Here is a 27,569-nt window from a genome sequence, read left to right as displayed (position 1 = left end):
TCACAGGTGACCGTAGTAAAGGCGAAACTAGATCTAAATCAGGACGTGAACGCATCCATTAAGGATTCTGTCAAAATGACTGCTTCCTGTAGCTTTCTGTGTGAAACATAGGGAAATCAGACTAATAAAGACTCAGAAAGGAACATAAAATTCTAAAGCTAGGCTTATGGCCTTTATAGCCCTTGGATGGGGCAGATAACATGCCATGGAGGCTCAGAGACAGCTCTGAGACTATGCAATAGCTACTGTTTCCCCTCTTGTGGACTGTTCACTTAAAAAACCTCTATAAGGGCTGGGCGCGGTGGCTCAAGCCTGTAATCCCAGCACTTTGGGAGGCCGAGACGGGCGGATCACGAGGTCAGGAGATCGAGACCATCCTGGCTAACATGGTGAAACCCCGTCTCTACTAAAATACAAAAAACTAGCCGGGCGAGGTGGCGGGCGCCTGTAGTCCCAGCTACTCCGGAGGCTGAGGCAGGAGAATGGTGTAAACCCGGGAGGCAGAGCTTGCAGTGAGCTGAGATCCAGCCACTGCACTCCAGCCTGGGCGACAGAGCAAGACTCCGTCTCAAAAAAAAAAAAACCTCTATAAGTTGCCCAATGAACTCCACGGTCATCCTTAATTCGTTTTCATTTATTGGAACCCTTTCTCAAATAATTTTCCAAATCCCACACAATAATGATATATATTCCTGCTCAATATTAAGAAGCCCTCATGCAAAATTGAAGAAATAAATTGTTCTTACAAAAGAAGGAAAAAGGAATTATATTCCCAGAACATTCTGCTTACCCAGACACACGGACCTGATTCTTGCTCCATTGTTTGTAGCATTCTGGGTCCTAGGGCCATTGATGTGGCTGGGTCAGTGGCCACACTGGCTCCTGGGTATCCCTTCCCTGGCCACAAAAGTCTGTCCCAGCAGCACTATTTAAACTGGACTTGTTATTTCTCACCTCAAAGCTCTGGCCTGGGCTGAGACCTCCCCAACAGAGCTTATTAGCAAGCTTTTCATCGTGCTCTGAGGCTATCTGGGTCTGGAATCAGCCTGAAACCTATAAGTTTGCATATTAAATATTAACACCACTAAGGGCTACAGTGGAAACGAGGTTTGCTGAGCTTAAGGGCTCTCACTCCACCCCCAACTGCCCTTGACTTTTCTCTTCTATGTTGTATTCCTGGTAAATCCCATAATATCTCGACTACCTTAGGCCACCTCAGCCCCATCTTGGGATTAGGCTGTCTGGATAGGCAAAGAGGCAGCTATCCAGCTGTCAGGTGAATCAGATGTCCTCATCAGATCTCGTAATTTCCACTTTTGTGATATTTCAAAGGATCACATATTATTTTCTTAGTGCCTGGTCAGAGAACCGGGAAAGAGCTAGAAGGTGAGACACCAAACTCCATCCCATGGTGATGTTTGAACCAGGTTGGAGCTGGTTTCACATGTTTTTCATTGTGCATGACTTTCTTAATTGCCTTAGTGGGAATGCATTACTGCAAAATAAAGTGAAATTGTTTTCCTTATTGCTTGTAATTTACAGAGGGGTGGTTTTGATAATATAAACCAAGGACTTTTCAAATCCATTGATTTAAGGGTGGAAGGAGGGGTTTCTTTTTAAGTGTTCATTTTGAACTATGCTTTCACTACTAAATTCAAAGCCCAAGGGGAAAAACCCATGTTTCTCCGTTTTGTAATAGCTATTAGATGTCCACAGCATCATCAGACCTGTGGAAAATGCATGCTTTGTGTATGGAAGACGGCGCGTCAGGAGTTGTCCTTTGCCAAGAAATGGACTCTGACACTCTAAGGCACAGGCTGGAGGAGATCCAGGGAACCCGGGAAAGCCCAGGCCTAACTCAGGCCCGCGTGGGTCTCTTCTGATCCCAGAAGATGAGAAGTGGGTCCTGGCTCTGGGCATCCTGGTGTCGACTGTGAGTTCCCAGCAGAGGCCCATAGTCCCGGTCCGGCAGCCGAGGGAAGCGGCGGGGTCTCCCAGAAGAAGAAAGGGCCAAGGTCACCCCGGCCGGCTCTCCAGCAGCAGCGGAGGGCGGCGGTCGGGGTCGCTGCTGGCCGGGGCCTCGAGGAAGCCGCACGTCAGCTAGGGCTAGGTCTCCGTTCCCAGGCGCTGCCACCGTTCCAGAGAGCAAGTCAGGCCGGGACGTAGCGCCTGCGTGGGACCCTCACTTGCCACCAAGACCCCCACAAACCCCGCCCCATCCTGCCTTACGCCCCGCCCCAAGGTCTTCCTCCCGACCCAGGGGCCCGCCCCAAGGCCGTCCTCCCGCCCCGCCGCTTGGTGGCGGCCGCATGCTGCCCGGATATAAAGCGTCGGCCCCACATCCCAGGGACCAGCGAGCAGCCTCGAGAGGCTCTGGCTCTTGCTTCTTAGGCGACCCTAGGGCGCCATGGCCGAGTGCCCGTTACGTGGGGAGGAAGTCACCGACCACCCGGACCGCCTGTGGGCCTGGGACAAGTTCGTGTATTTGGACGAGAAGCAGCGCGCCTGGCTGCCCTTAACCATTGAGGTACAGCCAGCTCTGGAGCGGATGGCGAGGCAGCAGGGGCAGCCCCCGGGAGTTTGGGATGCCCTAGGAAGGGTGAGGCCTTGAGGAGCACCCACTGTGGGGCAGGGAGGATCCCCACAGATGAAGCCACTTTGAGCTGGGCTCTGGAGGATGAATAGGAGTTCTCCAGGCAGGGAAAAAGGGTGGGAAAACCGCAAAAGAATGTCGGCCAAAGGAGGGGACCCAGTGCCTGTGGAGTGTGACTATAATGTTGACTACAGCACCCTTTTCTGGGCTTCGGGGTCCTAATCCTTAAAAATGGGTATCTCTAAGTGACTTATCCATATGGCCGATTATCGGAATCATCTTAGGTGGGTCCCAGAAATCTATTTTAAAAAGAACCCTCAACAGCTCAAAAGAGCACCTCAACCAGGCATAGCAACCACTGCCCTAGAGTGTGAAGTATTTTCCATGACCTCTGTGCTTTATTTAGAAAACAAATTGAACAAGTGATGTCGTAGTATAAGCGCTGGTATTGAATCAATATTGACTTTGTTTTTTGTGTGATGCCTTAAGATGGGTCCTTAGTCCATGTGAAGTTTTTGTTAAAGAAATACATAACTCTTTTACAAGTATTTGGATTTACTCAATGAAAAAGAGTCAAAAAATGTTAAAACTCTTTACACACATAGACTGAAGAAAGCATAAAAATTAAAACAAATTAGAACATGTATGTCCAGTAGCAAACAATCAAAAGTTATTGAGTGTTAACTGTGTCTCTACAGATGGGAAACTGAGGCACAAAAAGTACATTTGTCCAAGGTAGGCGTGCTAGTAGGTAATGGGGTTGGAATTCTAGGCTCTTAACCACCACCAAAATTTGCTTTTTTATTGGCACTTCAATTTTTTAAATATGTTTTTACTTTAATAATCAAGTTAAACATTTACTTTTTTAAAATCAAAATTCGAAGAAATAATGTGCAGATTCAGTGAATTTCTTCTTTTAAATCTCTGGTTGAGAAATCTCTTCTTCAACGTGACACCAAAACCACAAACCAGATAGTTTTTCATGTAATCATGATAAATGCCACACAAAAACCCACTAGCAAACAGTGGGACAGATTTTGCCTCACATCATTGAAAAGGCCAGTACTCTTTTCTTTCTTCTCCCCTGTAGAGACAGGGTCTCGTTCCATCACCCAGGCTGATCTTAAACTTCTGGCCTCAAGCGATCCTCCTGCCTCGGCCTTCCAAAGCACTGGAATTACAAGTGTGAGCCACTGCAACCCGCCAGAAAAAAAGTGTGCTTTTCATGGCCCTGTCTGGGTGGCTAGACGCGTGTGCGTGTCTGGCCCAGCCAGAGTCCTTGAGAGGAGCATGCATGGCCTAAGGAAGTGAGCTTCAGGGAACAGTGATGACTGTCATTTCATACTCGGACTCCTGCCCAGACGGGTGGGTGGCTGGCAGGAAGGACTCTGGTTTTCTGTGCCTGGAGGAGCCCTGGCAAGCGGAACCTGAAAGTATGCCCTGTCCTTTTCTTCTCCTCAGATAGAGGATAGGTTACGGGTGCTCTTGCGTCAGGAAGACATCCTCCTGGGGAATCCTATGACCCCCAGCCAGATAGGCCCAAGCTTGCTGCCTATCTTGTGGCAGCTCTACCCTGATGGACGATACCGATCCTCAGACTCCAGTTTCTGGCGCTTAGTGTACCACATCAAGGCGAGTGTGTTTCTCCCAGGGATCCATCGGGTGATCTTGGGTTTCCCTTCCTCCGTGTCTGGTCTTAGTGGTTTATCTTCCCTCCATCCCAGTCCCAAAAGCATCAAAAATTGGGGGAAATGTACAACTGAGGATTTCTAAAGGACTTTCCCAGAGAGAAGATAGATCCTCCGAGGTATCTAACAGAACCCTACCTCCCCTTCCTCCCAGCCCCCCAGCTGGCCGCAGGAAGACATCTCTGGTGGACAGCCACAGGCTGAAGGCTGGTGGGAGGAGGAGCCGTCTCCGAGAGCCCCTGAAATTCACACTTGGGTTCCTACCTGCTGTTTCCAGCTAGGGGAAGGTGCAGGAGTGAGGAATGGAGGGAGTGGAGGGCTCTGGCTGATCAATGCCTTCTCTGTCTCTCTGCCTCTCAGATTGACGGCGTGGAGGACATGCTTCTCGAGCTGCTGCCAGATGACTGACTGTGGCACGGTGAGCTCCACTGACTGGGGCTTGACCCCTCTTAGTCCACAGTGGCTGTACCAGAAGGAAAGACCACCCCTTCTCCATGAAGGCAGTGCTAACCCCTCCCCGACTGCTGCCATCTCAGGGCTCCCAGGGATGGGAGAGTCTTCCTGGAGGCACCTGTGTCTCTCCCTTACCACTTGGGGAGCCAAGGGCTTTGTAGGCAGCCCCCTTTATCGCAGCTGCTCATATCTATACAGTACTTCACAAGTTTCAGCCAGCACTTTCATTTCCTATTGCCTTTCTTTTCTGAGACGGAGTCTCGCTCTGTTGCCCAGGCTAGAGTACAGTGGTGCAATCTCAGCTCACTGTAAGCTCTGCCTCCTGGGTTCACACCATTCTCCCGCCTCAGCCTGCCGAGTAGCTGGGACTACAGGTGCCCGCCACCACGCCCGGCTAATTTTTTTTTTTTTTTAGTAGAGGTGGGGTTTCACCATGTTAGCCAGGATGGTCTCGATCTTCTGACCTCGTGATCTGCCCACCTCAGCCTCCCAAAGTGCTGGGATTACAGGCTTGAGCCACCATGCCCGGCCTTACCATTGCTTTATTAAATAAGCACTGGTGCTTGATAATATAACTGAGCCAGATATTAGATATGTTATTGAGTTTTGAGGAAATAAGATTACAAAACTCCAAAATGAGTTTTGAGGAGTACAGTGAGTGACATCTTCAGATTGCAGAGCCAGGTGTCAAAACCGTATTCTGACCACAAGCCTTCTGCCCTGTTCAGAATTTGCCTTGGCTCAGAAGGCCTCTGGGGGCCATCCCTGACCACGAGGCTTCCCACTTAGACTTGCTCGCCACTGCCTGGTCCTTTCCTTCACCCTTGACTCTGTCTTCTCTTGTCCTTTCCCAGGTCTCGCAGCACCTGTCTCCTTTCGCCCCAGGGCCTGAGCCTGGCCAGCCTACAATGGGGGCATTGTGTTTCTGTTCACCTTCCTTTACGATGCCTGTGTCTTCTCCTCCACCACGCTGGGGTCTGGGAGGGAACGGACAGACAGAGGATGAGCTCTCCCCAGGGCCTGCTGGACCTGCCCGTAGCCCACTCTGCTCCCCTCAGCACTACCACTCCTGCCAGGGAGGACTCCATTTGGCAGAGCTTCTTCCAAGTGCCCACCTTTACCTGTGCCTCAGCTTTTCTCAGCTGGCTGATGGTTTTCAGCCTCTTTCCGCCCCTGCTGTCCCTCACAGCACTACTGTTTCATGTTGCACAGTCACTCAGCTCCGTGAACTTGTGAGAACCCAGCCGATTCACCTGAGCAGGGCCTCTGAGACCCTGGACCAGTGGTCTCACTTGGTGCTTTGCCTGCAAACCCTGCCTGAACACAGGTTCAGGTGCAGCTCAAGAAAAGGCCCGAAAGGAGCCCTTGTCTGTGCTCAGGACTCAGAAGCCTTTGCGTCAGTGGTCCACAGCCCAGGACGCAGCAGGAGGCCAGGCCGGCGAGCCCTGTAGACGAACCCTCAGAACCCTTGGCTTGCCCACGTGGAAAAGGGATAGAGGTTGGGTTTCCCCCCTTTTATAGATGGTCACACACCTGGGTGTTATATGAGGTTGTATGTGTCAAGAATACTTTTTGTAATGATTGATTAAATGCAAGATAGTTTATCTAACTTCATGCTGAATCAGCTTCTATCCTTGACTTAGATTTTGGTGAAGAGAAGTGAGAATAGGCAGCCACCAAATAAAAAATACTCATGGATTTATTTATTTTACTTTGGAGATAAGGGACTACGATTTTTTTCCCATGTAATCCAATGCTTCAAACCCCAGTGTTCTTGGAGGCATATGTTGAGAACCACTGGAGTAAGCAATCTCAGAAACGTCGGCAATGCCTGGTATTCAGGAGCCCCTCCTGCCTCTATCTGGTCCTGCCCTCCTCACCCTCTTCATTCCCATGTGCCCTCGGCTCCAACCAGCGCTGCCTTCTCCTCGCCCAGGCATTCACCGGGCTCTGTCCTTGCACGGATACTTCTGTCCTCTCTGTTCACAATACCAGCAGAAGCCCCTCCTGCCTGAAACTGTCCCTGACCACTCAGGCCCCAAGCAGACTCCCTTCCCCACCTCCCATGACCTGCAGTCACAGCAGATCCCACCCCATGCCCTGTCCTCTTGCTCCCTTCTCAAGGCCCCCCTGCCCCTCCTGTATCTCCATAGACAGTAGCTGGACCTCAAATATTACCAGGGGATGCCTTCCAGAGAAGGGAATCCATCCTGTGTCGAATCCTGGCCCTCCCATTTCCATGTATCTCTAGTCCACAGCTTTCTTGTCACAGATGAACTTAGAGGGTTCTTCTGAGGATTCAGCGGGATGTATAACTGCAGTTGTTTTAACAGAATTGTATAAGAAAAACACTGCTTCTCCCGCTTTACAGTCTCTGAACCCAGGTTTCTTAACCAGCACTAGACAGAGAAGAAACACTTGATGCCCAATGTGCCAGGGTTTGTGTCTCCTGTAACCCAGTCACCCTGCACAGCCCAAGGCAGCAATGGAGTTTGGTCTATGGGAGCAATTACTGTACAGATGCCTCTCAGCAGGGCCAAAACATGGAAAGGCAGAGCAGGGGGGCCATAGGCGATCAGGCAGCCCCCTCATTTTAGGAATAGGAATGCGAGGACCCAGGAAGAGGAAAGCTTTTGTGCCAGATTCTTTTGTTGACCAAATATTTGACCATCACCATGAACAGTGTCAGGAACTGGGACGTAGCAAGGAGAAGGCGAAGGCCCTACTCTCATGCAGCCTTAGTTCTGGGAAACGATAAAAAGAAGGTGCGAAATCCCAGAAGAACATAGAACAGGGTAACAGAGTGTAGGGAGTTCGATTGGCTGGTAAGGAAATTCCTGTCTGTGGATGTGGTATTTAAGATTGGGCCTTGAAAAAGAGGGAGCTAGATTCTCAGGAAGAGGGGATGGCAAGCGCTGTGCAGATTTGATTTGCTGTGGAAATTAAAAACATAGCAAAAGGATTACTTCTTACTAAAAGAAATGCTGTTTTGTAAGAATAAATGACCCCAATAAATTAACTAAATGCAATGCAGAATCTCAGTTTTCCACCAGACTGACTCTAGGGTTTTGGCTGGAAACACAAAGTTGTTTTGCCAATGCATTCTAAATACCTCATAATTTTCCACATATATATTTATATATATATAGAGAGAGAGAGGGATGGAGTTTCACTGTTGTTGCCCAGGCTGGAGTGCAGTGGCGCAATCCTGGCTCACTGCAACCTCCACCTCCCAGGTTCAAGCGATTTTCCCACCTCAGCCTCCCAAGTACCTGGGACTACAGGCACCCACCACCACGCCCGGCTAATTTTTTTTGTATTTTTAGTAGAGACAGGGTTTCACCATGTTGGTCAGGCTGGTCTCCAACTCCTGACCTCAGGTGATCCACTCACCTTGGCCTCACAAAGTGCTGGGATTACAGGCGTGAGCCACTGTGCCCAGCCTCCCTCTACATATTTTATTGCATACACATTTATTTATATTTTTTTAATTTCTTTCAATAACATGTTGCAGTTTTCAGAGTATAGGTTTTGCATTTCTTTTGTTAAATTGATTCCTAACTTTACTTTTTTTATTATGATAAAATCTAATTAACCTGGCATGGTGGTATGTACCTTTAGTGCCAGCTACTTGTGGGGCTGAGGCAGGAGGATTGCTTGAGCCCGGGAAGTCAAGGCTACAGTGAGCTGTGTTCCTGCCACTACACTCCAGCCTGGGTGACAAAGCAAGACCCTCTCTCAAACAACAAAAAAGCGCAAACAAAAAACTAACATGAAATCTGCCCTCATAACAGACTTCTAAGTGTACAGTACAGTATTGTTTATTATATGAACATTGTTGTACAGTAGATCTCTAGAACTTTTTCATCTTGCATGACTAAAACTCTATGCCCTCCAAAGAGCAACTCTTCATCGCCTCCTCTTCCCCAGCTCCTGGAAACCCCTACCCTTCTTTCTGCTTCTAGGAGTTTTACAACTTTAGCTTCCTCATCTAAGTAGGAATCATGCAGTATTTGTCCTTCTGTGACTGATTAATTTCACCTAGCATGATGTCCTCAAGGCTCATCCATATGGCAGGACTTCCTTCTTTTCTAAGGCTGCATAAAGTTTCATTGTATGTATGCACCACCATTTCCTCCTTCATTCATCCACCAGTGGATAGGAGGTGGTTTTCACCTCTTCGCTATTAAGTATGGTGCTGAAATGAATGTGGGCATGCAAATATCAATTCAAGATTGTTTCCTAATTCTTTTGGATGAATACCCGTAAGTTGGATTGCTGAGCCATATGGTAGTTCTATTTTTAATTTTTTGAAGAGTCTCCATACTGTTTTCCATAACAGTTACAACATTTTACGTTCCTACCAACTGTGCACAAGGGTTTGCCACAGCCTCACCAGCATTTGTTTTCTGGTTTTTTGATAACGGCCATCCTCACAAGTATGATGTGATATTTATTTTACTTACTCTGTTCCAATCTGGATGATTTTTCTTTTGTCTTCTTGCCTAATTACCCTGGCTAGAACCTCTAGAATTGTGTTGAATAGAAATAGTGAGAGTGGGCCAGGCACGGTGGCTCATGCCTGTAATCCCAGCACTTTGGGAGGCCGAGATGGGTGGATCACCTGAGGTCAGGAATTCAAGACCAGCCTGGCCAACATGGTGAAACCCCCGTCTCTGCTAAAAACACAAAAATTATCCCAGTGTGGTGGCAGGTGCCTATAGTCCCAGCTACTTGGGAGGCTGAGGCCAGAGAATTGCTTGAACTCAGGAGGCAGAGGTTGCAGTGAGCTGAAATCATACCACTGCACTCGATCATGGGCGACAGAGCAAGACTCTGTCTCGGGGAAAAAAAAAAATAAAAGAAAGAAAGCGTGAGAGTGGACATCCTTGCCTTGGTCCTGATCTTAGAAATCTCCATCTTTCACCATTAAGTCTGATATTAGCTATGGCTTCTTCGTAAATGTCCTTTATCACATTGAGGAAGTTCCCTTCTATTCTTGGTTTATTGAGTGTTTTTTTCATGCAGGGATGTTAGATTTTGTCAAATGTTTTTTTCTGCATCTGTTGAGATGATCATCTATTGGAATGTTGGTGTTTGTCCTTTATTGTACTGATATGGTGTGATACACTCATTTTTTTTGGTATGTTGAACCATTTTGCATTTCTGAGATGAATTTTAATGGGTCCTAGTGTATAATCCTTTTTATATGCTGTTGGATTTGGTTTGCTAGCATTTTGTTAAGGGTTGTTTTTTTTTTTTTTTTTTTTTCCCGAGACAGAGTCTCGCTCTGTCGCCCAGGCTGGAGTGCAGTGGCGCGATCTCGGCTCACTGCAAGCTCCACCTCCCGGGTTCACGCCATTCTCCTGCCTCAGTCTCCCGAGTAGCTGGGACTACAGGCGCCCGCCACCGTGCCTGGCTAATTTTTTTTGTATTTTTAGTAGAGACAGGGTTTCACCGTGTTAGCCAGGATGGTCTCAATCTCCTGACCTTGTGATCTGCCCGCCTCGGCGGGATTACAGGCATGAGCCACCGTGCCCAGCCTGTCCTTTCATTTTTATTCATATAATTTAAGCAGGAGGGAAGGAATTACTACTGGTCTGCAACTAAAGAGATCAAGAATGTTGCAAGAATAACACAATTTGCTGTATTATTAAAAAATCAAACAGTTGGCTTGAGATGCTCACCTTAAAAAATATGACATATAATCACAAATAATTAGGTCGATTTTTGCTCAAAGTTACAACTGCCTTTTTTCAACATCTCTACTTTCTTTGGTAACTGTTCAACAGGGTGACAGGCACCCCCACCTACGTTTGCTTCAGGCTATCTCAGAATGAATGTAGTCAGATGCTAATGTCACAATAGGAAAAACTAAACTTGAAGTAAAACTGTATCATTAGCTTAGTAATTACTTATAACAAAGGTCTTTGTATATATAAGGAAAACAGTAAAATATGTATATTATGCATTTTTCTCCTTGAATTTCTAGAAAATCCTTTCGTAAAGATGGATTTGTACATACCATATTCTGAATTTTATTAATCTGTTTCTTGATATTTTTTAAATGAACATCACCACCTTTGTTACAAGAAGCTTAGGGGAATGTGCCCAGTAGTTGGCAATGCTAGGCTGAAAGTGTGTGATGTCATACAGAATCACGAAGCTGGGGTTTTATTCACTCCTAACCATCTACGATCTTACCCCAGGAGAAAGCCTGGCCAACCTCATTTGGCACCTAAGGTCAAGATAATAAATTCTGGATTTTTTTTTTTTTTTTTAGGAGGCCAGGGGTGATAAGTACATACTGTTGTGTAATGGTTACACTAAGCAAAAAACACCAGTCACTCAGAATCCTTTACTGTAAAGTGTAGATAACATTGTGTGGTATGCCTTGATTGAGGAATTAAAGGTAGTTTAACTGAAGATGTTGAGGAAACTTGGTTCTGGTTTTAGTATACCAGAATAACTTTTTTTCAATTTTACAGGTTGGAAAAACTAGAGGAATTAGGGGATACTTTTTTATGGCTTCATTTATAAGAAGAAGAGAACTTACCATAAATACTTTGTGAGATTTGTCCTGTCTTAAACTTGAATTATAATATGAGTAATGCTTAAGGGAATTTAATAAAGAAGGAAAGCTAAAAAAAAGAGAAAGGCAGTTGGTCCAAAAAGTGAACCCAGTGGACTAGCTAGTGTGATGTGTGATTAACACAGATTATCTCCTTTAGGCCTTACGAAGAAGTACGTACTCTTGTTACCCCCAAGTTCGTGGTGAAGAAACAGGCTCCGAGACTAGAAGTTACTTGCCCCAAGTTAGTAAGTGGTGTGGTCTGATGTTGCCAGAATCTACCGTTTCTCCCTTCTGGTATTTGTTTATTCAACTCAATCTTTGGCCCTGAGCTAGGTGCAGGGTGTATGCGTTCTAGTACAGAGGGAAGTCCCATGATGGAAAGAAACAGAGCAGAGTGATCGGGAAGGCAGAAGAGCTTTGTGTGGACCCTTCAGGCAAGGCCCCTCTGGGAATTCCCAATTTGAGGTCGCTTTTTCAGCCAAGTAGAACAGATGGACTGACACAGCTATCTCTGATCCAGGGGAAACCAGCTTACTAGAGAAACTTGATAGAATTGCTGAGCAGATGTGGCCTTTTGAGGTTTGCAGGCAGGAATTCAAAGTGGAAATTGTCAGCCTGTTTTTATGAGTATTTTGTCTATCAATATTTTTCTGTCAGGTTTAGAAAATAAGAAGGCAAAGTGGGTTCCACCACATGTGGCATTTCACCTGGCAAGTGATACAGAAGAGTGGGGCAGACGGTCTCCCGTGTGTGAAGGAGTTTTTGGAACACAGAATCTAAGCTGGTGAGGGATGAATGAAGTGTGGAAACAGCCATAAAGAATTTAGATATTCAGGAAAGAAGTCCTTTGTGTCAGTGTTTCTCCACATACTTACCTGTGTTTTCGCCATGGTTACGTTGTTTTGTACTTTATTTTGTTGTTGTTTCTGCTAGGCAGAAATGTTTTATTTTTTAACATTGTCGTCATATATATTGCTTTTCTTTTGTGTATTCTGGGTTTAGGTTTTTCTTTTTTTTTTTTTTTTGAGACTGAGTCTTGCTCTGTCTCCAGGCTGGAGTGCAGTGGTGCAATCTCGGCTCACTACAACCTCCGCCTCCCGGGTTCAAGCGATTCTCCTGCTTCAGCCTCCCGAGTAGCTGGGACTACAGGCGCCCGCCACCACGCCCAGCTAATTTTTTGTATTTTTAGTAGAGACACGGTTTCACCATGTTGGCCAGGATGGTCTCACTCTCCTGACCTCGTGATCCACCTGCCTCAGCCTTCCAAAGTGCTGGTATTACAGGCGTGAGCCACCGCGCCCGGCCCAAGTTTTTCTTAATAAGGACTTCTCTGCTCCACAATAACAAATTTCCTTCATGTTTTTGTCTATCTTTTTGTCGTTTCCTTTGTTTAAGTCATTAATCTATCTGGAATTTACTTTTATATGAGAAATGAAGCAGTGATCCAACTTTTTTAGGTAAATGGCTAGCCAGGTGTCATGACACTGTTTAGTGACTAATGTATCCTTTGGCAGTGCATTGAAATGCCACCTTGATTGTGTAAGCAAGGCAAAAGTTCACTGGTACCCTCTTAGCATTTTCGGCTGGGCTAGAGAATTCAATTGACGTAAAACAGATTCATAGGAGAAAAGCGTATTGATTTAACACAAGTTTTCTGTGACACAGGAGCCCTCATAGGAAAACAAAGACACAAAGAAACAGAGTTAAACACTAATTTTGGACAAAGAGTAGTATATGGTGAAAATGTGACCAGGCAAGGGGCTTTGGGCTAGGGGAGTTACTTGTGGCTGAAGAGAAAGGTTCATTTATAATGTTAGTTTATACAGAATTCTCTCAGCCTCAACTCTCAGCCCCAGTGATGTGTTACTTTCATTCTGATAGAGGGAGGACATCTTCCACATGGAGGTTTCTCTTTTGCTTTCAGGAAGAGAAAGGAGAAGGCAGAGTGCTCTTCGTGCATCTGTTCTTTATCAAGAGCCATTAGCATAAAATAATCGTTATGCCCAGGTGGCAGTTCTACCAGCCTTCATTCACGTGCTAAACTTCCACTTGTATTTTCAGTTCTCTCTCAGCCTCTGTTCCATTTTCACTGCTCTGAGGCCTGCACCTACGTGAGCACCACCAGGGTTAGTTGCTGCAGCTTTGGGTTGCTTGTTGATGGCTGCTAACCCTAGTGTGCCTTCACAGCTCTCCTCGTTCAGATTTTTCCCAGCTTTTCTTACATCTTAAATTCTCCATATCAATTTGAGGTTCATATTGTCCAGGTACAAAACTCTTAAGTTCTTTGTTGTGATTGCATTACATTCATAAATAGGCTTAGGGAGATATATCTTTGCGATAACGAAGCCTCCGATTGATTTAGGCAACACTTTTCCATAGCCCTATGTACCACTAAGAGCTTTACAAATGCTTACATAACCCGATATGTTCATCTGTACAACAGCCCATGAGATGGCTATTTTTATTGTCCCTGTTTTACAGATGAGGAAACTGAGGCATAGAGGTAAATTGTTCCATTTACATTACTATTTTAAGATTTTTAGGTTTATTCAAGACTTGTTTACTGTCCTTCAGAATTTTAAAATTTGCTTCCTGTAAGTATTTTACATGTGATCACCTATTTTTTTTTTTCTAACTGACTTGTGTCTATATAGTAGAAAACTGTTGGGGGTTACATGTTAAATGTATAAACACTTGTTGAATTCTCTTACTGGTTCAAATATATTCTGGAAAGGTTGTTTTTCTTATATAATTCAGAAGGTCTGCATTGCACTTTTAGAGGTTTTATTTTTTTTGAGACAGGGTCTCACTCTGTCACCCAGACTGTAGTGCAGGGGCGTGATCTCCCCTCACTGCAATTTCCACCTCCCAGGCTCAAGCAATTCTGCTGCCTCAGCCTCCTGAGTAACTGGGATTACAGGCATGCACTACAACCGCCCAGTTAATTTTTGTATTTTTAGTAGAGATGGGGTTTCACCGTGTGGGCCAGGCTGGTCTCAAACTCCTGACCTCAAATGATCCACTGGCCTCAGCCTCCCGAAGTGTTGGGATTACAGGCGTGAGCCACCACGCCCAGCCCCTTTAGAGCTTTTACATGGCCGTTCTGTTTATTGTTCTATGACCTCTCCCAACTGTCCCCTGTGAAGGATGAGGATATAGTATCCTTGTGCTTTCTCTCTCCTCCTGTCCATATCTCCTGCTGCCAATTTTGGTTAGTTTTCTTATGAGTCTTATTTCTTCTAGTTTTTCCTTTAAATAATATGTTCCTAGCTCTGTGACGTGATCTTTCAACTGTATTTTCTGGACTTCTTTCCACGGGAAAACCTATGTACTTTACCTCTACCTTCTCTCTTCTCCCCTTCCCAATGTTTGGAAACACTGTTGTTATTTTTGTATTTCCTGGAGGTCAGAAGGGTGGGACTAGAAGTTCCAATCCTGTAATCACATGGTAGGTTGAAGGGGGTTTATTATGAAGAACAAAAGATGCTCCTCTCACTCCTATCACTTAGAAAATTCCAGAGGTTTCAGGAGCTCTATGCTAGGATCTGGGGATGGAGACCAAATCTGTATTTCTTAATGTATCACAATGTTACAGAAACTTAACAGCAAAAGGAGCCTGGGCCAGAGCCTCTGGACCCAGGCAATGCAAAAGAGTCCACTATTGAAGGGGCTACTTTGTCTGGGGTATATACCCTGGAGTTCCTTATACGACACAGACACATGAGGAGTTTAAGAGCAGAGGTCTAATAGGTAGAAGAGGAGAGAAAGAGAAACAGCTTCCTGTATATAGGAAGGGGTCTCCAAGTGGAAAAAAGACAGTTGGTGGTGAATGCTCCAAGTTTCATGACCCAGTTGAGGAGGTGGTATCCGATTCATATAGGACTCACACATTAGTTTTGGCGGGGAAGGCTGGTCACCCCACACGATCTTACGCAAATAGGCTTCCCAGTTGATTGGCCCCATCTTGTCTGCTCCTTACAGTACATGTGGCTGACAGAGAAGTCTGCTACCTTGCACATGTCTAGTCCTTCGTTCCTGCCAGCATTCACCCGTGCAAGCTCCCGGCTTGCAGGCTGCTATTAGAAAATGATTTGGGGCTGCTTTCATTAAAAAGAAAAGGCTGGGCTGGGCACGGTGGCTCACGCCTGTAATTCCAGTAGTTTGTCAGGAGATCACCTGAGGCCAGGAGTTGAAGACCAGCCCGGCCAACATGGAGAAACCCCATCCCTACTAAAAATACAAAAAATTAGCTGGGCGTGGTGGCACATGCCTGAAATCCCAACTACTTGGGAAGCTGAGGTAGAATCACTTGAACCCAGGAGGAGGAGGTTGTGGTGGGCCGAGATCGCGCCATCGCACTCCAGCCTGGGCAACAAGAGCAAAATTCCATTTCAAAAAAAAAAAAAAGAAGAAGAAGAAAAGCCTTACTGACGACTCCCATGCCCTTGCTATCTGCCTAAATAATTCCTTTTTAACTCCTATATCACTACGGTGAGCTGGGGTGAGAGGTTCTCTGGAGTGCATCTTCTGTGGGGCACCGCCATGCCCCATCCAGCACTGATGCCAAGTGCCAGGGCTGACCTCAGCAGAGGCTTGGGCGTGGACCAGCCAGATGGCAGCTGGAAAGGGGTCACAGCAAACAGCTGGGGCAGAACAAGCAGTAGGATCCCAGGTGAAGCCAAGTCACCCAGGCCCTGGGAGTCACCAGGCACAGAACATGCTTTGTTCTGCTGCAGACCTCAGCAGTGAGGCCAGGAGAGCACACAGACCACCAGCAAGTGCAGGATGGCACCCAGGAGGGGCAGCATATCCCAAAGTGTGCTTCCCTGGGGACCAGCCTGGGGCTGGGGGCCCCTCCCAATGCTACAGGACTAATGGCACTCTAAGGTCAAGGAGCAGAGGTGTCCTAGGTGGCAGGGATGAGGGCCTATTTCCCAAGGAAGAAGCAGCACCCAAGCTCTGCTTCCCACGGAACTGATGGCTTCCTTCCCTCATCCTGGGAGCCTGAAACTTCCCATATGAAACTTTCCCCCTTGCAGTTTGCATGCTGGGTTCTGGACAGAAATAGTCATAATTAAGCATTGATCAGGCTGCACTTAGCCCCACTTTCTTGTTGCTGAAAGTCACGTAGCACTCTAGATGGTGACCATTTGCATACCTGATGTTTCTACAGATAGGATTTCTGACTTTAGGATTATAAGACTGTTTAATAATTTATTTGTATCCCCTTTATTCCTATAGACAGGATCTCTGACATTAGAATAAATCACTTAAGATGTTTTTCAGAGTCTAAATTCCAGCAACCAGTTTGAAGACCCCCACAGAGGACCAGATCAGCAGGAGAATACAGCTGCTTCATCTCCCTGTCCCACGATGTCATCCTGCACTTTTCAACCAATCAATAATCTCCACACTTCGGCCCATTCCTAATCCAAACTTCTCTGGGAGATGGATTTGAGGTTTCCTCCTATCCCCTCCTTCGGTGACCCTACCATTAAACTGCTTTCTCTGCTGCAACCCAGTGTTGGGATATGAGGACATTTGACAACAAACCTATTACAATTATACATCAACCCCAAATGTCCAGGCACTGGACGGAGCATTCCCAGGCCCCACCCACCTGGGAGCCAGGAAGTCTGTGCAGCCTTCATCATTGCACTTGTGCCCAGCCTGCCCTATAAGGCGGCAGCTAAGGGACTGAATTCTCTCTCCTGGATGCAGACACCCACTGTGTGTCCAGCAGAGCCCGCTCCTTTCTGGGGGCACGTTTCTGTGGGTAGGTAAACAATGCCTCCTTCCCTCTCTGGCTCTGTAAATTTCCCATTTAACAATAAAAACCTTCCCTAGGCCGGGCACGGTAGCTCACGCCTGTAATCCCAGCACTTTGGGAGGCCAAGGCGGGCAGATCACGAGGTCAGGAGATCAAGACCATCCTGGCTAACACAGTGAAACCCCGTCTCTACTAAAAATACAAAAAAATTAGCCAGGCGTGGTGGTGGCCACCTGTAGTCCCCAGCTACTCGGGAGGCTGAGGCAGGAGAATGGCGGAGCTTGCAGTGAGCCGTGATCACCCACTGCACTCCAGCCTGGGCGACAGCGCGAGACTCCGTCTCAAAGAAAAAAACAAAAAATCAAAAAAAAACCTTTCCTAACTCTTGATTGGTGTCATCATGAAATCCTCCTCTGTTGACTGGGATGCATGCTGCATGACACACCCTCTCCTGCATACCCCCGACTCAGGCCAGTGGGAGGGAAGGCAGGCTAGGGGAATAGGGTTCCTGAAAGACCAGGCTGCCAGATCAACATAAGCTTCTCAGCAGAAGGTACCATGCCAGCCTGCAGTACTCACCCCAACACCTGTTCACGGGGCCTCCCTTTAACCGTGCCAACACTGTGGAATCTCAACTCTTACCCCAAGGCTCCCTCTTCATGCCTCTTGTGTACACCACATGTGCAAGTGTTTATCTAGGGTAGTGATTCTCAGTCAGGGCAATTTTGCCCCCTCAGGAGCCATCTGGCATTTTTGGTTCTCACAAGTTGGGGTCAGGGGATGCTTCTGGCATCCAGTGGGTGGTGGCCAAGGATGCTGCTAGACATTCTACAATGCCCAAGACAGCCCCTCGCCGCAACACCACCAGGCTTGAGCAAATCCGCTCCAGGCAAACACTGGCGTGCCTTATGTACCTTGCTAAATTGTGATTGACGCTTCCTAATATTTTGTCATACAGAAATGCTTCACTTGAAAAAGTTTGTCTTACACTGTCTTTTTGCTTACACCTGTGTCTTACTTGGGTTTTTTGTACCCCACGTTCATGAACATATTTCCCCAAACTTTCTATGAATGCTTTTACAGATTGATTTTGTAAGGTTGGGATTTTTAGCCCATGGGTGATTTTTTCTTGTGAATGACATGAGGGAGGGAATCCCCTCTCCTTGCCACCACTGCATGGTCACCCTGACCTGCACTGTATCGTCCACTTCTTCCTGGTCACAGTAGTGGCCCCGCTCAGTGCCTTGGCCCCCTGCCCCATCCCTCCCTGCTCAAGGACTCTGCTCCTCTGTCATGTCATCTCTCCCGCACATGGGCCCTTCCTCCCTTGCACCTGCATTCTGCATCTCCTGCACTGACACGCTGTTGCACTGTCTCGCGTTGGAAGCTCTCCCTTGCTCCCGGTTCTCCTGTGACCACCACGGGCCTTCCTGCCCTTTCACAGCAGGGCTTCACCCAGAGCCTGCACAAGTCTCCTCCCCTTCCTTACCTCCCGCCGGTGTCCTGCTGCTGAATGGATCAATTACAATTTCCTTCCCAGTGTGGAAAAGTATGAAAGGAAACATTAAAATGTTACCTTAACATTTCGGTACCAGAAGCTGCACTTCTATGCTAGAAAGAGGCCAAAGAGAAGCTCCAATTCAGCACAAAAGTGGACAGTGCGCAATAAAGTTTAATTAACCAGTACTGCAAGGCCACCTTCATGGACTGGCATCCCTTCGTGAGCTGAAAAACTGAACAAGCAGAAGCACAGGCCAAACCCATCCTTCCACGCTCCCCACTGTGCAGATGGGCTCACTGAGGCTCTGGGTACACTACTGGCTCAGCACTGGATCTATTTCGGGCCAAAGTGTCAGCAGAACTGATACCCACAGGGCATCCGAGTCCACATCCAGACTGGGCTCCCTCTGCGGCCATCTCTTAAACCGAGCCACTGCCTGCTGATGGTGAGTTTCCAATCACGAGCTGCACTGGGGGTGCCGGAGGCCTGGCTGGGCACACATCCCAGTGGGTATGAAGGGAATTTGGGAGTGGCATCTAGAAGATCAGCATGAGGGGCACAGAGGAGAAAGAGAACCCACAGCTTGCAGCCAGCAGGGGAAACTGGCTCAGCGCACAGACAGGGCCCCTAGTGAAGTCCATCCAGGCCAGTTGCCCGAAGTGCAGATCCGAGTAGGACAGGACAGGACGCATAACTGAGGAAAATGAGAGAAGCTGAGTGTTCAGGGGCCCCACTGCCTCCTGCCCTCAAGGAAGCTATGCTGGGTGTGCAAACAGAAGAGCAGGTACATGAAGATCCTGAGGGGGCACGAGGAGACACCAGGCCAGAGAGGCAGGGCCCGCAGGGCCTGGGAGAAGACCAAAAGAGATAGTCAGTGAACTATGGAGGAGCCTGGCACCCCATCCAAGCTGCTGGGGTCAAAGGCAAACCCAGTGCCAGCCCCTCCAATGGACCAGGCCCTGCCTGGCCTGCTCCAAGCTGCAGCCCATCTGGGAGGAGCCCTCTGTGGGTCAGTGCTGGGTCCTCGAAGGCCACCGTCACATGGTACCTCAGTGCCATGGTTAAACCTAGGGACCCGAGATCATTAGATGTGAGCTTGATCACTGCTATTTCCTGGCTGTACGGTCTCGAGGAAATCATTCCCATCCCCAGAGTCTTAGTCTTTTCATTGTGAAATGGGTCATTAACATGTACACCTCACAGAATTCTCACAAGGATTAAATGATTAATCTTATTCGATGAGATCCCATGCTTTAGGAACTTATTATAGGGGCCCACCCACAGTAGACCATCACATCCAAGGGGCTGGGGAGCAGAGGTGACAGGTGGCTATGTAAGAAAAATCTCGGGAAACAGCAGGGAGGAGAAGGAGGCCATGCCGTCTTTCTGAAAAGAGGAGAGGTATTCGCGCTTTCGTCTGATCCCTGCACTGAGAGGCACGGGCCCCCAACATACCAGCCACTCCACTGTCAGTCTTTCCTCTCCGGCTGATATGTGAGGACCAGCTGCTCCATGGAGTCGATCTGCAGGAGAGGGAGCAACCAACAGAACCTCTGGGAGATGCTCCTCCATTTGGCCTTAAGGGCCGCCCATGCAGGCTGGCAGCAGCAGGCAGGGGTGAGGCAGGTGGGAACTCCGGCTTGTGGATTTCCTTAGCCCAGGGAAGGCAACCCTCCCTCCCTCACCCATTCTGCCTACATCCCACATGGGAACTCATGTACTGATCCACCCATCCACATTCAGGCCTCCTTGAAGGAAGACTTGAGCGACAGGAAGAGGAGAGACAAGAACCCCGAGGGGGCCAGGGGTACAGAAGAGAGAGGGCCACGGCAGTCACCAGGGGGCCACCTATCGCTTTCACCTGGAACCACCACACACTTGCCTGGCCATGGTCCACTATTTCCCAGAAACTGGAATCCGCTGCTCGGTACTTCCTCCCGGGGTAGAGCTGCCACACGGCGGGCAGCTGGGAGAAGGGCATCTGGCCAGAGGAGAGTGGCTCCCGGGTACGCACTGCCATCTGCCACAAGTGCACCGTGATGCTGGGTTCATACTGAAGGGACCGGAGAGGAGGTGGCAGATCAGGGATAGGGTTCCCTGCCAACTGGGCTGCATACTAGCAATGCAGGCCTAGATGCCCCAGCCCGGCCAGTGGACTGCCAGGGTCAGAGGTAAATGTTTTCAGAATTCCAGACCAAGAGCCTTGGCACTGGTGCCTGTGGCTTCATCTAGGATGACTGGGGCTCTTCTGGCCCCCTCTGACATGCACCCTGCCTTGCCCCACTGCAACCCCCAAATTTAGCCACTGTTTCCAACCTGTCACCACCTTGGGTTAAAGCTAAGTATTCTCTTGGGGCTCCATCTCTGCCATTGCCATAATTTTTTAAATCTTCGTTTTAAAAACAAGATATCCATGGACTCCTGGATCTGAGGGTGATAGATTTTCCCCCCAAAATATACTGCAGTTCTGATCATGACCTTCACATACTTTTTTTTTTGAGACAGAGTCTCGCTCTGTCGCCCAGGCTGGAGTGCAGTGGCCGGATCTCAGCTCACTGCAAGCTCCGCCTCCCGGGTTTTATGGCATTCTCCTGCCTCAGCCTCCGGAGTAGCTGGGACTACAGGCGCCCGCCACCTCGCCGGGCTAGTTTTTTGTCTTTTTTTTAGTAGAGACAGGGGTTTCACCATGTTAGCCAGGATGGTCTCGATCTCCTGACCTCGTGATCCGCTCGTCTCCACCTCCCAAAGTGCTGGGATTACAGGCTTGAGCCACCGCGCCTGGCCAGACCTTCACATACTTATAGTAAATATACAAAATAAGGCTGGGAGCAGTGGCTTATGCCTGTAATCCCAACACTTCGGGAGGCCGAGGCAGGAGGACTGCTTGAAGCCAGGAGTTCAAGACTAGCCTTGGCAACATAACAAGACTCTGTCTCTACAAAAAATAAAAAATTAGCTGGCCATGGTGGCATGTGCCTACAGTCCCACCTACTCGGGAAGCTAAGGTGGGAAGATTTTCAAACCCGGGAGGTAGAGGCTGTTGTGAGCTATGATCACATCACTGCACTCCAGCCTGGGAGACAGAGAAAGACCCTGTCTCAAAATAAATACATAATAATAAAAATAACAAAATTAGGCTGGTACTGGAAGTTAGAAAGATGAAAAGTAAAACCAAAGCTTCCTATGTTATGCAACAAAATGGAAAGTCTTTTACACAATTTTCTAAGTGTTTGTCGTTAGTGATAAAACATCTTTTGAATTAAGAATATTAGCGCTGGGCTGTCATGTTAAGCTGGGCTCAAGACCTGATGAAATCCCAGCACACTTTGGGAGGCCGAGACGGAGCGATCACAGGTTCATAGAGTATCGAGACCATCCTGTCAACACGCTGTGAAACACCCGTCTTACATAAAAATACAAAAACTAGTCTGGAGCGAGGTGAAGCGGCGCCTTGTAATCCCAGACTACTCGGGAAAGACACTGATGGCAAGTGAGAATGCGGTAACGCCGGAGGCGGAAGCTTGCAGTGCGCGGAAAGATCTGGCTCATGGCTACTCCAGTTACCAGTGGCGACCAGAACGAGTCTCTGCCGTCAGAAAAAAAATAAAAAAAAAAAAAAAGAATAGTTAGCGCTTTATCAAAAGACATGTTGTGAATGATTTTTCTCAGTCTGTTGTCCTAGCTTTTTTATGGACTGCTTTTGCAAAGAGAAATATTTTAGATTATGTGGCAAAAATCTCTCCTTCTCTGTGTATTCTGACTTTAGATCAGAGATCAGCAAACGAAGTCCGGCTTGCCATCTGCTTTTGCAAATAGAGCTTTATTGTAAATAAACTAAGGCTCCTTCCCTCATTCCTTTACCGTTGCCTTTAGCTGCTTTTGCACTGCAACAGCAGAGCTGAGTAGCTGCAAGAGCATAGCTCTCAAAGCGGAAAATGTTTACCATCAGATCCTTTACAGAAAAAGTTGGCTGCTCTTTGCATTAGATGTGCCCAGGAAGCTTAATTCCCACCCTAAGACATCGATCTATTTTTAAGAAAGAGGGAAAAAAATACTAAGTAGGTCCCTTATCCCACCCATGGCTAAGTTACTTGAAGAATCCATTGTATTTCCCCTGAATCATTTAAAAAAAAAAAAACAAAAAAAAAACTTAGAACTGTTTTTAAGAGTACAGTTCGGTGGCATTAAGGGCATTGACATGTGGAACCGTCGGCACTATCCACCTCCAGAACTTTTTATCTTCCCAAACTGAGACTCCATACCTGTTATTAACATTAACTTCCCATCCCCGACTCCCTCCAGCCCCTGGCAGCCACCATTCCACTTTATGAATGAGACTACTCTGAGCACCTCATACAAGAGAATCTGTCCTTCCGTGACTGGCATATTTCATTTAGTATAATGTCTCCAAGTTTCATCCATGTGTCTGACTTTCCTTCCTTTTTAAGTGTGAATACTTCATGGTTTGTGTTTTGTTTACCCATTCATCTATCAATGGACACTGGGGCTGCCTCCACCTTTTGGCTAGTATGAATGATACTGCTGTGAACATGGATGTACGAATACATGCTTAAGTTCCTGCTTCAAAGTCTTGTGGGTATACACCCAGAAGTGGCATTGCCGGATTGTGCCGTAATTCTCTTTTGAAGAATCCTCATCCTGTTTTCCATAGTGGCTGCACCATTTCACAGTCCCCTCCATTAACACTTTCTCAGGCTTTTGAAAAACTTAAAATATTTGCTCCACAATTTTTGCAGGCTTTATTTAGTGTATGTACAGAAAAGCCTTTCCATGTTCTCTACCAATGTTTTTTGAAAGAACCTATTTGAAGATTTTTTAGGAAATGTGTTATATTGTTTAAAACATCAGTGAACTGGCTGGGCGCGGTGGCTCGCCTGTAATCCCAGCAGTTTGGGAGCCAAGGTGGACAGATCACTTGAGGTCAGGAGTTCAAAACCAGCCTGGCTCACATGATTAAACCTTGTATCTCCTAAAAATAACAAAAACAAATAGCTGTAAAAAAAAAAAAATAGCCTGTAATCCCAGCTACTCAGGAGGCTGAGGCATGAGATTCACTTGAGCCTGGGAGCTGCAGGTTGCAGTGAGCCGAGATCACACCACTGCACTCCAGCCACACTAGAGCAAGACTCTCTCAAAAAACAAACAGGCAGTGAATTGTTTACAATGACCTAAATGTTTGGGTTTTTTTTGTTTTTGTTTTTTTGAGACGGAATCTTGCTCTGTCACCCAGGCTGGAGTACAGTGGCGCTATCTCGGCTCACTGCAAGCTCTGCCTCCTGGGTTCACGCCATTCTCCTGCCTCAGCCTCCTGAGTAGCTGGGACTACAGGCGTCCCCCACCAGGCCCGGCTAATTTTTTTTGTATTTTTAGTAGAGACGGGTTTTCGCCGTGTTAGCCAGGATGGTCTTGATCTCCTGACCTCATGATCTGCCAGCCTCGGCCTCCCAAAGTGGTGGGATTACAGGCGTGAGCCACCGTGCCTGGCCCTAAATGGCATTTTAAATATCCGGATAAACTTTCACCATATTATACTAAGGTACAGCCAGCTCCCCATTTCCGTGGATACTGCACCCATGAATTTAACCAACCTCAGATTAAAAATATTTGGGGGAAAAAAAAATTCCACAAAGTTCCAAGAAGCAGAGCTTGAAGTGATGTGTAGGTGTAGCATTAGGTGTTATTAGTAATCTAATTTCTAATTTCAAATATAGGAGAGGATTGTGCTGAGGTTGTATATAATTACTACCCAGGTCATTTTCTATCAGGGACTTGAGCATCCACAGTCGGTCCTGGACTCAATTCTCGCCCTCACCAGAGACTCTACTGTATTTACTTTATTCCTCAAAGACCGGCTGTGATCTAAAGCCCTCATCTAGGGCCGCCTCCTGAGTCATTATCGTTATCACCTGGGGAGCTTTTGAAAAGTAAAGAATCTAGGACTCCACCCAAGCCTCCTGAATTAATTTCCAGAATCTGTTATCAGTCAAATGCTTCCCCAGGCCAGTCAGGCGGTGAGCCACGTACAGGAGCATGTCTGTGACTCAGTTGCCACAGAGGCATGTAATTCTCGTTTTGCAGATTAGTAATCTGAAACCAATCTCACATTCATCCTATTGGCCCACCTGGTGCCTCCAGGTTGCAATGCTTTTGCTTATACTACTACTGCCTCCTTTCTAGACCTGGAGAACTCCTACTCATCCCACAAAGCCCAGTTCAATAGCTGCCCCATTTGTGAGCCTTCCCAGCATACACTGGGAATGGCACAAAGCCCTGAGCTACCTTAGCCTCGGCTTCACCACGCAGTACCATATTACCTCATGTGGATAAGTTTGTGCCTGTGGTCCCTTCACGGGGGTGTTCCTGGGGCCAGGGCATTGCTGCTCTCCTAGACCTGCACGGAAGTGTTTTCCAGTGCGGGTAAGAACGGCCCCCTCTGACCCCCACCGCGGTCCCACACGGGCAGGGGTCAGTGCGCAGCGCTCCCACAGCCTCCCCTCGTGCCCAGGACTCACTGTGCTGCCCTGGGAGGCGCTGCCCTGGGTGTTTGAGGCCCTGGCCCATTCCCTGTGCGAGGGATTGAACCGCACGACCACAGTCACCCAGGTCCTCCCCTCCTCGTCTTCGTAGATGCCAGGCTTCTGGATCCACAGACGGTCAGGGGGCGTCCCCAGACGCACAGAAGCTTCGGAGGCCATGGCAAGTCTGCACCTGGAGCCCGCCTCGAGGCTCACATGCGTGGACCTTTCCAGGTGGGCAATCTCCTTAAATGCAGCAGTTCCGGGGTGGGTGGGGGCGGGGCCGGCAGTGGAGGCGGGGCCCAGTCGGGGAAGGGGGAAGGGGGAAGGAGGGGGGTAGGAGGGGAAGGAGGGGAAGGAGGGTGACGTGAGGAGGGCTGAGGAGGGGGAGGAGGGCGAGAGCGGGAGGAGGGATAAAGGTTGCTTAATATGTGGGGAGCCCCTATGCCATGTCAGGCATTTTCGTAGGGTATCTCACTGACATCTCCCAACAACTCCATAAACTAGAGACTGTCACCCCCATTTCATAGATGAAGTATCAGAGGCTTGAGTGGCTTAGTAACCTGAACGAAGTGGGTAGCAGAGGAAGGGGAGGTAGCAGAAGCAGAGGAGGGGGAGGGGGGAGGAGGGAGGAAATAAAAGCAACCTGCATCGGGGCTAGGCAGGGACGAAGCCAAAGAGCAGTAGGGTTAGGAACCCGGCCTGGGTCTCCTGGAGGGGCAGGGGCTGGACTGGGAGCTGCTGGGGGCAAAAGGGCAGCTCCCGGGGATAGAGCTGCCCAGGCTTCACCCCAGGCCTCTGCAAGGAATTTGGCGCCAAAGACCTATTCCACCTCCCTTCCACTGGTCCCGGTCCCTCCTCAGCTTCCTCTCTGAGCTCCCCCTGCCCAATTTTCTGGCAAGTGATTCCCCTCCTTTGCTCCTTGCGACCCTCTGCCAACCATCCTGCCCCAGATCCTGAGCTGGCATGCACGACCCTAGTCTCTCCCACCTCTGTGGCCATTCCTTTAACAGGACTCCGTGTCAGGGATCCTTCTTTGAGCTTAGAGCTTAGAGGCATGGGGGGCGGGGGGCGCTGTAACCTCTGTGGACTCTTGCCCCTGGAGGTATCTGGTGAAGGCGCATCCTGCACAAATCAAGCTCCCTCTCCTTAGAAAATAAGCCAGGGCCCTATCAGCATCTGAGATCAGGATCAGATAAAACCGACAGAAACGAGGCCACGTGGCCACCTGGCCAGCCCATCCTTGGCCACGGGACCCAGAGTGCCCACTTGGCCTGGTCGTCTTATTTGCTCAACTTTGTCAAGAGGCCACAGAAGCTCAAGAACATAGCAAGGTCCGTTCTATAAGCACCCTGGGCTGCTCCTAAATGCACCATGAATAGGAACCTTTTCCTTTTGAAATCCACATGCATGATTCTTCTAGTTCAAGTGAAAATTAGTATTGAGATGGTGCCATTCTGCTGGGGAGATGTGAAAATGATTTCTGGACAGTCCTGATCCAGTGTAAGTGGCAGGTAGGATAACCACTTTTGAAGAACTCACCGGGCAGCTTCTGTGGAGGTCTGAGCCTTGTTTTCATGGCAATTCCACCTCCTTCCCCAGTGTTTTTCCAAGAAACCAACACTTGGGGTGGGAATGGAGTAGGCCAGGAAGACAAGGGACATCACAGTCTCATATAATGTGATGTGGAATCACATTATATGTGGAATCATGTACGTATGTCACCTTTGCCGCATTCTATTGGTCAGGGGTAGGTCCTACCCTTACTCAAGATTATGAATACTAGGAGGCAGGGATCATGGGGACCCCTGGTCTCCTGGGCCCCCCGTAGCCTGTTTGCTGTAAGTACCTACCCTATGGGACTCCTCTGAGGATCAGATGAGGCTGTGTGTAAAGTGTTAAGGCCTGACACATAGTTAATACTTGAAATACCCTGGTCAATAGTTATGTTCTCAGACGAGTTCCCTCTCCCAAGCAGAATCCATCAGTCCTATCCTTGTAACCCCGATGCAGTTACTATTTATCTCTATCACTTTCTATTGCAAATATATATATTGATATTCTCAACCTCATTCCCTGATGGGCAGGTGCGTAGCTGTCAGTGGGGTTGGAGGTAAAGGTTGCTTAATATGTGGGGAGCCCCTATGCCATGTCAGACATTTTTCATAGGGTATCTCACTGACATCTCCCAACAACTCCATAAACTAGAGACTGTCACCCACATTTCATAGATGAAGTATTAGAGGCTTGAGGGGCTTAGTAACCTGAACGAAGTGGGTAGCAGAGGAAGCATATGGACCCAGCTGTTCCTGGTTCTAACATGCATGCTACTTGTTGTCTGCCTTTGCCAAGTTTGGCTCATTACATGGAAGAGGCAGAACCTGGAGTAGGGAGATCCACAGTGGCTACTGAAGAAATGTTGGTGGGCTCTGAAGGTGCAGACAGAGAACACCT

At 48.0% G+C, this 27,569-nt stretch overlaps 2 protein-coding genes across 4 annotated transcripts; one reads left to right on the top strand and one right to left on the bottom strand.

Annotated features, from left to right (window-relative positions):
• Positions 1 to 2,277: 2,277 nt before the first annotated feature.
• TCL1A (TCL1 family AKT coactivator A) lies at positions 2,278 to 17,176 on the top strand. Of its 3 annotated transcripts, none has more exons than XM_017857969.1 (4): positions 2,278 to 2,527; positions 4,055 to 4,225; positions 4,642 to 4,699; positions 16,584 to 17,176. In XM_017857969.1, exons 1-3 carry the CDS (start codon positions 2,408 to 2,410, stop codon positions 4,687 to 4,689), a joined length of 339 nt encoding a protein of 112 aa, XP_017713458.1. In that variant the 5' UTR covers positions 2,278 to 2,407; the 3' UTR covers positions 4,690 to 4,699; positions 16,584 to 17,176. The 3 variants fall into 3 exon arrangements, with proteins under 3 accessions (XP_017713458.1, XP_017713457.1, XP_017713456.1); XM_017857968.1 differs by lacking the exon at positions 16,584 to 17,176 and adding an exon at positions 5,589 to 6,343; XM_017857967.1 differs by lacking the exons at positions 4,055 to 4,225; positions 16,584 to 17,176 and adding an exon at positions 5,589 to 6,343 and having other exon boundaries at positions 2,435 to 2,527.
• Positions 17,177 to 18,730: 1,554 nt separating this feature from the next.
• Positions 18,731 to 25,342, bottom strand: TCL1B (TCL1 family AKT coactivator B). Its single transcript, XM_017857966.1, has 4 exons — positions 25,113 to 25,342; positions 20,462 to 20,632; positions 20,035 to 20,102; positions 18,731 to 19,426 (listed from the first exon to the last, which is right to left on the bottom strand). Exons 1-3 carry the CDS (start codon positions 25,293 to 25,295, stop codon positions 20,049 to 20,051), a joined length of 408 nt encoding a protein of 135 aa, XP_017713455.1. The 5' UTR covers positions 25,296 to 25,342; the 3' UTR covers positions 18,731 to 19,426; positions 20,035 to 20,048.
• Positions 25,343 to 27,569: the final 2,227 nt, after the last annotated feature.

Source organism: Rhinopithecus bieti, unplaced genomic scaffold (genome assembly GCF_001698545.2).
Source record: "Rhinopithecus bieti isolate Rb0 unplaced genomic scaffold, ASM169854v2 scaffold_41913, whole genome shotgun sequence".
Lineage (NCBI taxonomy): Eukaryota > Metazoa > Chordata > Mammalia > Primates > Cercopithecidae > Rhinopithecus > Rhinopithecus bieti.
The sequence above is the reverse complement of the archived record's forward strand: the minus strand, read 5'-3'. Positions and strand labels throughout refer to the sequence as shown.